At 38.1% G+C, this 14,020-nt stretch overlaps 2 protein-coding genes across 2 annotated transcripts; both read left to right on the top strand.

The window, feature by feature from the left end:
- Positions 1 to 4,775: 4,775 nt before the first annotated feature.
- LOC137732732 (uncharacterized) lies at positions 4,776 to 5,330 on the top strand. Its single transcript, XM_068472015.1, has one exon. It carries the CDS (start codon positions 4,776 to 4,778, stop codon positions 5,328 to 5,330), a length of 555 nt encoding a protein of 184 aa, XP_068328116.1.
- A 5,446-nt stretch (positions 5,331 to 10,776) lies between these two features.
- LOC137730758 (transcriptional regulator SUPERMAN-like) lies at positions 10,777 to 11,346 on the top strand. Its single transcript, XM_068469718.1, has one exon. The coding sequence runs from the start codon at positions 10,777 to 10,779 to the stop codon at positions 11,344 to 11,346; it is 570 nt and encodes a 189-aa protein (XP_068325819.1).
- The last annotated feature ends 2,674 nt before the right edge of the window (positions 11,347 to 14,020 follow it).

Genomic DNA, 14,020 nt, shown 5'->3' on the forward strand with positions numbered 1-14,020 from the left:
TTACTTGCGATCTTGAGAACGGCCTTGATACTGATTAAATTGAGATGAATTCTAAGCAAGAAAGGCGAAAGAGCCAGAATTGGAAGTCGGTGTAGGTAGAATGCCAGAGGATGATGCAAGATTCGAATTGAAGGCCTGAAAAACACCAGAGGATGTAGTAGCTTTCTTGCGAGTGGCAAGCTGTATTTCTTTGCTCAGAAGTAATACATGTAGCTCATCAAGTGTTTTAGAACTGAGACACAATTGGATCGCATCAACAAAGGAATCATACTCCGGTGAGAGACCATGAAGTGTTACAGAAATTAGATTAGAATCTTTAACCAGAGCTTCGGCGTTGGCAAGAGCATCAGCGATCTCTGCTCCGGCGTTGGCAAGAGCATCAACGATCTCTTCAATTTGTTGAAGATAAGTAGCAGCAATGGAATCGCCTTTTGAAATGCTGCGAAGACGAGATCGAAGTTCATGAATGTGAGACTGAGAAGCCGCTGCAAGGCGCGATTCAAGCTTAGACCATAACTCTCGAGAGGAATTGACACCAACAGTATAGGGAATTAGGGATTCAGAAAGTGTGAAGTTGATCCAGATGAAAATATTTTGATCATTCTCATACCAAGAAACATAGGCAAGGTTCAAAGTGCGATTGCCGGAAGAATCAAGGGGAAATTGAGGCGGCACCGCCGTAGATCCATCAATGAGACTGGTAAGATTATAGCGACGAAAGATTGGTGTAAAGAGAGCACTCCAGGTCAAGTAATTTGTAGTGGTGAGCTTGATTGGTACCATAGATCCGATTTTTTGGATCGTGATACAAGTAGAACTTGAAGAATTAGGGTTTGGAGAAGGAGTCGAAAGGGGATGAATTAGAGAAGCCAATTCCGATGAAGGAGACGCCATGGCTGAATTGATGAGAGAAGCTCGAAGAGATCAAACACAATTGAGAAATCTCGAGAAATCGATCAGAAAATCAAAGAAGAGAAAGATCGCAGTAGGAAGCGAGAGGGTTTGGATGAAAGAGAGAAAAGTCGATAGACAGAGGCAGGTGATACCATATTAGGAAAGTATTTCCATTACATTGAATAATTAGAGTACAAAGATATTTATACAAAGAGCTATATTTTGACAGCTCATCAAAATCTAACCTATAACTATCCAATAACAAACTAAATGTCCAATGATTAATTACAACAGAAAATCAAGATAAACTATCCTTAATATACCCGACCACTTTTTTTTAATCATTTGGTAAAGTTTTTTGACCCGATAGAAAATGGTTCATCCAACAAATATCCGTCAAGTAAATAGTAATTTCTGATAGTGTCTCCTACACTATATGTCAACAACTTGAGGGCTGCTCAAGAGTGAGGAGTAGGAGGGGAAGATTTATTCCTAATATCAAAAAACTTTACAAAGAAATACATGGTTGGATTGGACCCAAGTGATAAGTAGTTCGTTGGACCTTTCTTGCTTGCACATATTCAAGCCAAAGTTTGAACCTACCCACATTGATTGGAAATTCAAAATCCAAGAAGATACAAACATAATCTGGATCGTATCTTTAATAACGCACTTACATATTTTAAGTCATATTTGCAAATCGGTATTGAAGTGGCAAGTGCAAGAACTAATACAGCAGTCACGTTGCTGTCAATTGACGCTCTCTAATCTTCCAATATTTGTCCAAGAGTACTATTTCTCTGAGTAATGATCGTTATAATTTGAGTGATGCTAGAGAAATTATTTTTTTAGATCATATTTTGCATGTGTTGAAGCATTGATGGTTTGATTTATTCTTTAAATCATAAAAAATGAAATTCAATCCATTCATCGTTATATTATGTGGTTTTCAAAATATAATCTTCCTAACATTTTCTTATTATAGTTGCACATTTAAATCAGATGATGATGAATAATTCTTAATAGTAATTATAAAAAAAAAACAAAAAAGAAGAAAGTAGCCGTCTCCTCTTAATCTTACCAAGCAATGATATCATATTGGAGACATTGTCAAAGGTAAAATGCCATCAGACGCCCACAACAGGACGTGGTTTAATTTGGCCGCCTCCGGTACAAAAAGCACCAGCCAATAACTGCTACTAAACATGGAGACAAATGGTATGGTAGAGATTTTTCTATTTTTAAATTAGTGTTACTGTTTTATTTATTCCTTTTGAACTGCTCCCCCGAATTCCCACTTCATCATCTCTTAATCATACTATAGCTAGTTGTTTAATTGGAGCTTAATTAGCTTGGTTCAATTCAATGAATGGATAATTGATATTCTCTCGGTCTCTGTTTTTCATCTTGCATTCTTTCTCTAACTACTTTAAAATGATATTTGGAATTTGAGATGATAATAAGACAGTACGAGCAACAACTGCCTAGAGCAACGCTGATCAGTCTCGATTAATATGGAGGGTTATAACTATGGTGGCACTGGCAGATGATCGAGAACTTAACGTACTCTGACACATAATCGGTGTTTGACTGTTCTAATCCCTTTTCTTGAAGCAAAGAATGCACACTAAAGTAAGTTAGACACGGGATAATTAGCTCATCACCTCTAGATAGCTATGGAAACGAAGCAAACTAACAAATTAATCACATCATCAGTTTCCAATTATTAACCTGTCAATTAATAGGGTAGATAAAAGAGCTGACGTATAGGATGTGTAGTAATTAAGAGAGCTCGTTTCTTAGAGCATATAATTTGCAGTGTGGTATTTAGGTTTGAAATTATTACATGAAGGTGTGAAACTTTAGACTTGACATTCGTGTCGTATTTCTCACGTTCGTGTTGTTTTCGTGACATATCTAATGTGGAGCCAAAAATAATCATAAGGCGACACGTGAATTTTTGGATAAAAGGACAAAATCACCCCTGAGACACACCGGTTGTCCTACGCGCAAGCAATGGACAATCAGCCAAGAGTGTTCAAAATAGGTAACAAATTCCAAATTATCTCACCCATTTTCACACAAAAAATCTCTAAGGGCTGGCCACCTCCATTCCCTATATATATGACCCTATTTTCTCTAAAAAGCTAGTTCCACACTCTTGCAAAACTCCAAAAAACTCTCCAAACACTTTTCTCTCTAAATTCTAACTTTGGCATCGGAGGTTCTTCGGCCAAAGCCCCCTCCCCCCCATTCATCGTGGGCGCGTGAGGCTCTTGGCCTTGACCTAAGGTGTTATTTGTTTTGTAGGTGCAATTTTGTCCAAGAACAAGGAGGAAGAAATTTGCATCCACAAATTGGTGCTTTCATTGAGAGTTGAAATTCACACTCGTAGAAGACTCTTGCATAAAAAGGTTTTTTCTCTATTTTCTAGTCCACCTGTATTTTTCGTATGTTCTTATTATTAGAATTTTTTTTATTTGTAATGATTCTTTAATACAACGAAAAAGAGAAATACAATGGCTAGAAATTTAGAAAACTCTATGAGTGAAAATTTCAATATTCAAGAAATGGGATTGCGACAATCCACAAGACTAAATGTGATCCTAGGGGAGCGGCACCACCACCACAAGGTTCCACCACGGGAACCACCGCGGTGACCACCTGCGGCGAGGTCCATGGCACCATTACCACAGCCTGAGCCGTGCCATCCAAGGCTCATGGCACCAAGGCCATGACCCAAGCCATGTCACTCCAAGCCTAACGTGAGCCCAACGCGTTGCCAAGCCGAGCCCTAGCCTCGCACCCACGTGTGTCACACGCTGAGCAGCTCACTCCAGTGGCCCAACCTACTTCCACTGAGCAGCCTACTCTCATGGCCCAACCTGCTCTCGCTGAACAGTCTGCTCTTGTGGCCCAGCCTGCTCTCGTGGTCCAGCCTGTTCCCACTGAGCAGTTTACTCCCATGGCCCAACCTGCTCCTGCAGCCCAGTCTGCTCCCATGGCCTTACAAGCAGCATAAATTGGTCCAAGACTAATTCAACCGTCCCGGCTCCAAATTTTCAAACCGATGATCAAACCGGGAGCATTTTCACCATATTTTTCTACGGATTTGACATTTCCCAGCTCAAATCTCCCACCCGGAGTCTACCATACTTCCACTGCTCAAGAAGAAACATTCATTCCAAGCTCATCCAATCCAAATGGCGAACAACACTTGTCTCGACAAGTCATAGAGTATATGAGCGCCCTAGCACAGCAGACGACCTTGGTGAACCAGCTCTTGCAGCGCACCAAAATGCAACGTGTTCCAAACGAGGTATCCCGAAGGAGGACAAGGGCAGACGAAGAACCTTTCTAGGAACGTCCCGACAAACAGCCATTTAACCAGCCACGAACCGAGCGTTTGGGCATAGTACATTCCCGATTGGGCTTCCGAGATAGCGTATACTCCCGTCTTAGCACGTGAAGGAGCATGCACGCTCGACTAGGCCCATGGACGAGCATACACTCACGTTGGGGCCACATTCTGTTAAGCGAAGTGTTCATTCGTGGCTAGGCACATTCACGTTGGGGCCACATTACATCGGAGTAGGCAGCACGATGGATGGAGAAAAGCAGTCACTCAATCTGGCTCAAGTTCAACCAGCAGCCTGCGAAATCCCTCGCCTGCTAGGAATCCAGCACATGCATCACTGCCGCAGCATAGACGAGCCGAGCATGTAGAGGAGCAGCCTAGACCAGTAGGTCAAGACTGGGGGCATCTGAGAGCTCCGCCACACCAACAAAGGCAAATTTAAGAAGAAGTGGAGATGCTCTTAAACAAGCAATCACGTGATTTCCAATGCAACAAAGTGGCCGATAAGGCTCTACGATGGGACATGACCAACAGAAGAAGGTCATCCTTCACGGATGAGATCGAGCAAACAGAGCCTTCACGCGAGTTCAGCATACCACATTTCACATTTTTCAAATGGGATGAAGACCCGGAGAAACACTTAAAGCACTACCGAAGCGCAATGACCTTGTATCGAAACAATGACGATCTTATGTGCAAGATATTTGCCACCACTCTACAAGACGAGGCGCGAGATTGGTTCTACACCCTGCCGCCACAATTTATAAGAAGTTTCAACGAACTTTCTTTGGTTTTTACCAAAGAATATTCATCCTATAGCTCGATCAAAAAGAAGTCCGACCATTTGTTCAACGTCAAGAAGAATCCAAAAAAGCCGTTTCATGACTATGTGAAGAGATTCAAAGTAGAGAAGGCAAACATAGTCGGATGCAACGACTCGATAGCTAGAGCAGCCTTCCAAAAAGGACTTCCAGCAGACCACCCGCTATTCGGAAAATTGATCATGAAAGAAGATCTAACTCTAACAGACTCTTTCACTCTGGCAGAGAAGCATGCACTTTGGGACGAGGCACGTTAATGCACATTCAAGGACTTGAAGAAGTACCCGACATCACCTCCCTACTATCCAAACTGTAAGTAGAGGAAGACTGATTCACATGTTTGACGGTATCTGAAACAGTAATAAGCTCTACCATTATACGAGAAGAGATGGGGGTCCGACTACTTGTATTCCACAGTTCAAAAGCTTTCCTCGATGTTATCAGAAATTCAAAAGCTAACTTTGGCAATAGTTGTTGCAACCCGAAAGCTTAAGTTTTAACTTCAAACGCACACAGTCATCCTCATGACGCATTATTTCGCCGAATCCAAACGCACGACGATAAAGGCGTAAACCTTGGCGGATGCAAAAATTTTTGACGAATGTAACAACTCGGCCCAAAAGACACACCAAGGGCAGACGAACACTGGAATGACACACTCGGAAAAAAGTTTTGTCCTCGTCACCCCAAAAAATTCTACATAAGAGCAACATGTACGGGTAGTTGATCACTACCTTCTGCTGCGCGTCACACAGCCCTAGCTAACCCTTGCTCCATAATTTAACTCTAGAATAGTCCAATATCGGCAGTTGAGCATCTCTTGCTATGTGTAACATGGCCCTAGCTCCACGACACTCTACCATACACCAAGATGTTAAGAAGTTAGTACAAAAGTGCAACTGCTGTTAGCGCTACAAGTCGATACCAGCATTGGCTGCCAGTGAGCTACACCCGCATATGAATCCTTGGCCGTTCATGTAGTAGGTAATCGACCTGGTAGGACTTATGCTGCCTATTTCTGAGGGCAAAGACATGATGATCGTGGCAACCGACAACTTCACCAAATGGGTAGAAGCAGAGCCCAAGACGACCACGACTCAAACGGACATAGAGCACTTCATATAGAGGAACATCATTTGCCAATTTGGCATGCCACAGTCCATCGTCATTGACAATGGCCCGCAATTCGTGGGCAAAGGTATGGCGAAGTTCTTCCAAAAGTATGGCATCAAGCAGCATATGTCGACGCCAAGATATCCTTAAGGCAATAGGCGGGCCGAAGCATCCAACAAGATGATCCTCGACTACCTCAAGAAATCCCTCACCAACAAAAAGGGAAAATAGCCAGACGAACTTCTCCGATGTCTATAGGCATAATGCACCACCAAAAGACGAGCAACCGGTAAGACTCATTTCTCTTTGGCATTTGGCTCAGAAGCAATCATTCATCCCAATGTCATCAAGTCAAGTATCACTGTTCTACTACCAAGCATTGAGAAAAACAGTAAGAAGATGGCCACAAGCTTAGATCTGGCAGAGGAGAAGCGCAAGTAGACCATCACCCGTATCGCAGCTTAACAGCAGCAGCTTCTCTCTAGCTACAACAAAAAGGCCAAGATTCGGCAATTCCAGCTCGAAGATCTAGTCTTAAGAAAAGCCTTCATCATTGCCCACAGAGAAGGCTCCAAAAAGATGGATCCCATCTAGGAAGGTCTGTACAAGATTAGCAGAGTAGGCGGCAAAAGTAATTACACCCTTGCCACCATGAAACAACAAAAAGATCGAAAAGCAATGGAGCGCCTACAATCTGAGGAAGTACCATGTGTGACCTCCCACTACATCAAAGCCCGAAGACTTAAGCAGCTCGATGTGGACCACCTTACAAGCCGAGGACTATCCAGTTGTTATGCAGTTCCTACCTTATAGCTAAGTTCTCGTTCGTTTCACTCATTTTTCAATGAGGAATTCAGAAGTAATCATAACTTGGCTCGGTTGTATGCTTACAACAACTGGTCACTCCTTTACTTCAAAAGAAGACCGCGCCCTTCTTAGAGACTCATCGCAGGAATTACGCCCTTCGAGGGACCAACCATGCTCTCTAGTGCGAGAGGGTAAACTAATTCCCCGACACCCACATAGGTCAACTCTCCAAGACAGGAGGATAAACTCTACAATCCGAATATCCAGACGTGGATAAGCTTGGTTGCCCTATTATAATTAGATGCACAATGGATTTTGGGTCTCTTGGCCTAATCCGTGGGGAGCCAGGTCCTAGAGATAGAGGGTGCACATTATGCAGTACATCCGATAAATAGCTGCCCTGGAACCCTACTTGTCAATGAGACTCAAAGCATGCATGTGTTTTTTTCCAAAAAAAGGCCCCTTCAATTTTCTTCAAGTGTTATATTGTCTTCAAGTGAAATGGTATTAGAACTTTGGCTTGATCTATTATCTTCAAGTGTTATATTGTCTCCAAAAGTTGTAGTAAGGTTTTTAAATAGTTTTTACTTAATGTAGAAGTGTGAAAAAACATAATATATATATATATATATATATATATGTATATGTATAGTTACAAATGCTTGTAATGACATGCTTTACAACTTTTGTGAAGTGGTCAACTGCGAAATTCACCACTATAATCTCATAAACCATAGATTGAAATTTAACTATTGATTGTCGTTTACATTTAAGCTCCATCTTTCTCATCGAATTTCTTTTTTTTTTTTTTTTCAAATTTTGTTTTTTAAAAACATAATCTTTCATATGCAAAAAGATGGATGGTTCAGATCATTGTTATTACGTTCCATTTTCTACCGTTAGTGAAAATACTGCTCAGAATTTATAATGTCTCTAAAAACTATATGACATCGACTCATATTTTAAATAACACTAAACATCGGAACGTGATATCAACTACCATAATTATTCATTTTTCTACATCTGCTAAAAGATCATATTTACAAAAAAAAAAAAAAAAAAAAAAAAAAAAAAAAAAAAAAAAAAAAAATCTGAAGAACAAAATCTAGTGAGGATAATAGAGCGTAAACGGCAATCGACAGTTAAATACAAATCTATTGCCATGCCATAGAAAGTAATGAAATATTTACTTACCACTAAGAATTATGGTTTATTTCATAAAAAATATCCTGCAGTATTTGATTTATTTCATAAAAAAATCCTGCAGTATTTGATGGTTTCAATAATGCTGATTGGAACAATATATCAAGTGATCTCTTTCTACTACTGGTTATATTTTTACATTAAGTAGTAGTGTTTTATGTAGGAAATCAAAGAAACAAAATATTATTGCTAATTCAAGCATGGAGTTTGAACTTATTGCTTTGACATTAGCCACTCAAGAAGCATAATTGTTGAAACATTTTTTTATATGAGATCCCACTTTGGAAAAAAACAATAACATTTATTTTAATTCATTGTGATAACACTGCTACTATCAGCATGGTGAAAAATCGTTATTATAACGGCAAATCCAAACCTATAAGAAGAAGACATAGCATTATGGGATCTCTTTGAGCAATGGTACCATTACTGTGAATTATATTATATTTGATGATAATCTTGCAAATCCATTAACCAATTCCTTGGCAAGAGAAAAGGTCAGGAGTAGATCGAAGGGGATGGGACTATAGCCGGTACATTCATGAGCCATGTATGTGGACACCCAACCCAATAATTAGAGATCTTAAGAACTGGGTTCAATGAAAAAATGAATCATATGATGACCGTAAGAGATGCACTATTTTTTTTTCCTCATCTCTATGGTGTAGTGCATTTATCCTATACTAGTTTTTTGGAGGTTGAATTTATTTAAACTCTTAATAAAATCTGTAGTTCATTTTGAGTGAATTGTTATAATTATATGAGCATCCTTGACAAATTTTGCCTATATGAGTGTGAGAGTGGGGCCCCTTTTTATGAGAATTGTGCTTGTTCTCAAATACGCTCATAAAAACCAGGATTAGCACAAGGGTGTAACATGCTAGCTATTAAAGAAATTAACACCTGGATTATTATGCGTGAATAGTAATTCTTATTTTCCCTTAAACAGTTGTAGTTCAAGTCTGAGACCACTATCAACTTTGGTGTAGGAATTCTTGTTTAACTAATAAAGGTTCAATGCTGGGTCACAACTTTGTGATGCATAATGATTCATCTTTGGCCAATATTATTTTTCTTTATTTCTTCTCAATTAATATAAAAAACAAGTGGGGGAATGTTGGGGCATTTAAATAATAAATAAATTATAATTGCCATTATTTGTTGCTAGTGGAAATTAAGATGTAGTTTATTAGCCATTCATCTTATGTAACTCTTATAACTCTTTTGCTTGTTAATTTGTGTTCATTACCCTATTCACTAAGGGTGATAATAAATTTGTAATTAGTAGCATTTTCTCCATCATTTTTTTTATTCATTATCGCACTACCCAGTTTCTTCTACTACAATTACTTTCTACACTCCATCTTTTCATTTTTACTTGTTGTCAAAGAAATGTGTTTGCGTTGTGGAGCTTTAGACTCTTCCTTTTTGTGCATATACATTTGAGTCACACAACAATTCATTTGGCCTGTTGTATCATGGGGGAACAGGTCAAGAGATATACTTCTGCACCGGTTCATGGACTTTGTCAAACCGCAGTGAGCTTGAATCTCCTTAAAGAGAACGAGATACCCGCATTTCAGCCTATTGTCTACGTGATTCTTAGAAGAATATCATAATTTCCTTGTAATTTTCTCAACAAATAGTAGCCCTAGCTAGCTATCTTACTTATCATGAAGTGTATGCAGAAAATAATCACAAATACAAATAAAGATGATGACAAATAATATTAAAAATGATTCACTATAATAAATCTATAATTTGTGTTCATTACCCTATTCACGATAATAAATCTGTAATTAGTAGCATTTTCTCCATCATCCTTTTTATTCATTATCCCACTACCCAGTTTGTTCTACAACATTTATTTTCTACATTCCTTCATCTTTTCATTTTTACGTATTGGCCAAAGAAAGGTGTTCTTGTTGTGGAGTTTTAGTCTCTTCCTTTTTGTGCAGATAGATTTGAGTCACATAAGGATTCATTTGGGCTATTGTATTCTGGAGGGGACAAGCCAAGGGATATATTTTGAACCACCGACTTGTGGACTTTGTCAAACTGCAGTGGGCTTGAATCTTCTTAAAGAGAATGAAATACCTGTGCCTCAGCTTAATTGTCTACGTGATTCTTAGAAGAATATCATAATTTCTTTGCAATTTCCCAACAAATAGTATCCCTAGCTATCTTACTCATCATGAAGTGTCTGCAGAAAATAATCACTCACACATAGAGATGATGACAAATAACAACTGGAAACAAACCCAAAATTAGGGGCAGAAAGAAATTATGGGTAAGAATACAAAATTAAATAAATAAGATAGTTAAAAATGGAACCATTTCTTAGCCGGCTAGATGAAAAAGTCCTCCAACAAATGCCAAAACTGTGTTCTGCTTATTATAAAGCCACAACATATAGCAATGCTAGTGTGCCTTGTAGTTGCATCTACATTTCACACATAAATTGGTTTCCTCCCTACATATAATACAACCAACCCTCTATCTCTCTATTGATTCTTCGGCTTAGTGATTCCAAGTGAAGAAAACCATAAGAAATTCAGTTGGGGAACAAGGTGTTTTGACATGGAATCTTGGAGACCAAGAACCCCAGAGACGAGCTCAAGTGATGAAGATCAAGTCACATCAGATTATCACAATTCAGGTGCTACAACGGTGAAACGAAGCTATGAATGCACGTTTTGCAAGAGGGGGTTTACCAACGCTCAAGCCTTGGGAGGTCACATGAACATCCACAGGAAAGATCGAGTCAAACCGATGCAACACGTCTCAGGTACATCATCACTTATTGCAAACCACTACTCGAATGAGGATCAATACATATCCATGAGTACTTCTCATCATCATCATCAATATAGTAGCGCACCACTTTCAAGCCAGGGATTTTCTGGGTACTACCCAGTTTTGGATCAGATGAATTACCAAATGCATTTTCAGCCAACTGGGTCTAACCCTAGAATCCCATACGGTTATGACCTTGACGATTCATCGGTTGGGTCAAGGTCACACTCTTTGGGTATGAACCAAGAACTTTGGGGTACGAATTTGAGCTTGCAGTTGGAGGATGATGAATTCAGAAGGGGTGTGAGGAGTAACGATGAAGTGGATTTGGAACTTCGACTTGGGCATGGTTAATTTATTTTAACCTACCTAGGATATATTAGTAACAAGAAACTCCTCCAGCAGCTAGCCAACTATTTTCTTTAGCACAAAAAGGTATTTAAGAATTTCATCGTAAATACAAATATGTATTTGCCTTAAGTTGTCTAGGTTTGGTTACATAAATATCGGTAGGTCTCTATTTCAAATACAATGGAGGAGAAGACAATTTCCTTGTTACAATTAATTTGATTATTAAGTATTATTGCAATTTGTACAGCTTATTAACAATACCATATACGGACTTTTTGCTTATAGTTAATTTAGCACAAACTATAAACCATGCATGATGATATATAGCTTAACATAAGATTTGATAATATTATGATCGATTTCTTGTTACTTTCTACCGACTATATGTCTATTGCCCCTATCTGCTGCACTATGATCTTGTCATTAATTTTTCTACCGAATTACTTTGTATTGTTCTTGTTTTTATCTTTGTTTTTGTTTTACATCTACAATTAAAATCTACAAAATTCTTGATGGTTGTTGTTTTGATATGATGACATGCATCTTTCAAAATTCCTGGTCTTTACAGTAACCTTCTAGCATGTACATCTCCTTCATCTTTTGAAAATAAGTTCACAGATCATCAAATTAATCGTAGTGAATTTAAGGTACCCCATCTAAATGTGTCAAATTTGTTCTGTCTAGCTTTTTGACATTTTTGCATAACTATAACAGTTGCAAAGCTCTGCAATTTGCCTCAGTAACATAATTAACATGAAAGTATTAGAATGCCATTTATGGTCTACACCCTCTTTGAGTCTTTCAACCTCTACTGCGCTCCATGGGAAACATACATATAATAATAAAATATTGACGAATTAGGGCACCGCAAGAAATTTGAGTTTAGGCAACACACACAGCAGCTAATGGACCTTTAGTTACAACCAACAATACCACTTCTCATGCATTAAAAGATCGTCTCTATCTTAATTATGTGTATTATCTTAGACTCTTTTATGGATGAGACCTAGCATGCATGTGCCTCTACTTGCACCTCTTAAAAATCCATAAATTATCCTTCATTGGAAGGTTAATTAGGCAATAGGTTGTACCATATTAATTAATCCAACATCATTACATGTTATATCAAGCAAATTAATAAAAGATTAATCAGGTTTCTATATCGTGATTTTTGATTTCTAACATGTATTTGTTCAACCAAAAGAAGCAAAAGAGTCTTAATTGTAACTTTTCATTATTTTTGTCGTTGATGAAGACCTTCTGTCATTGACAAAAAAGAATGGCAAACTTTGAAGATAATTGTCGGTGGCTCTCTAACTCAAATAAATTACAATATTCTACCCCTACTACACTCCTCTAGTCTTCTGCATTGCAGCTCTACATCTGGGTAAAATTAAGGAAGCTACAATTTAGTTTCTAGATGTAAATGAAAATACCAACTCTAATTTTCCTAGTTGCAGAATATAGTTTGGCAAGATAACTAGTTTAAAGCAATTTGTGGTTTTCAAAATAGTTGAGCATGTATTGCATGCATCATGATCAACCATAAAACCTCAGTTGATGACTACTTTCATTTCCAACTCACACTTTTTCCTTTCCAATCTGTCTTTTTATTGTCCAGCTGTACCGTCTAGCTAGTAGGAAGGAACATGGTTTGGTCTATATTAGTAAAATCAATAAAGCTTAGCAGTCTGCAGCTTTAGGGCGCTTTCCAAATGTATGCATCATCGGGGCCTATTACCAAAATAATATGTCATTAGTAGCACAAAGGTTAAAGAAAACACAACTAATACTTTGTCTTCATTCTCAAAAACCTAATTGAGCTCACATCACAAATATGACACGTATAGTTCATGTTTCCCTTGTCGTTGACATTTTCTGTATTGAGGTCACCGCTAAATATACTGGTAATCGGAATAAATTTTGCTACTAGAAAATTTCTAAGTGAGTGTATGGAAAACGCGTGCTTAATTAGCATTCGAGCCTTGAATTTCAAGGCAATGGTAATGGCAAGCTGTTTTTGCTATATTCGCCAGCCTGATATTTATATTTATATGCCCCTATAACATATCAAGACAAATTAAGTTGCTCTTCGTTATCAAGGAAACAAAAATTAAAAAACCAAAATTCTCCCATGGCATTTCAACAAGTTCAATTAAATGTATCACATCGTCAAGATAGCTAAACACGTAATTTTGAGTGTGGATATTCTATTATCTTAAACCTAATTTACCATCCACATTCTGAGATTGGACCTGAGGGAGTCACTATAAAGGGGCCCTTGAGTTTTCAAAGTCCTCCAATTATATGTATAACTAACTACAGATTACAATATATATGTAATCTTCCAATGTCAATTCGCTATATAATTCTATGTCAAAATCTACTATTTCGTAACATTCCAATTCATGAAGTCTTACAATTTTGGTTTCGTCACTATAAAGGGGCCCTTGAGTTTTCAAAGTCCTCCAATTATATGTATAACTAACTACAGATTACAATATATATGTAATCTTCCAATGTCAATTCGCTATATAATTCTATGTCAAAATCTACTATTTCGTAACATTCCAATTCATGAAGTCTTACAATTTTGGTTTCCTGAACATTCATATAAAAGAATCCAATGGTTAATAAGTTGAAAACCAGAGTACGAAGAACAAAAAAATGTTTAAGG

The sequence above is a fragment of the Pyrus communis genome, chromosome 4 (assembly GCF_963583255.1).
Source record: "Pyrus communis chromosome 4, drPyrComm1.1, whole genome shotgun sequence".
NCBI lineage: Eukaryota > Viridiplantae > Streptophyta > Magnoliopsida > Rosales > Rosaceae > Pyrus > Pyrus communis.

Excerpts from the sequence above, each read along its gene's own strand:
- LOC137732732 (XM_068472015.1), top strand. The coding sequence starts at position 4,776 with ATGACCAACAGAAGAAGGTCATCCTTCACGGATGAGATCGAGCAAACA.
- LOC137730758 (XM_068469718.1), top strand. The coding sequence starts at position 10,777 with ATGGAATCTTGGAGACCAAGAACCCCAGAGACGAGCTCAAGTGATGAA.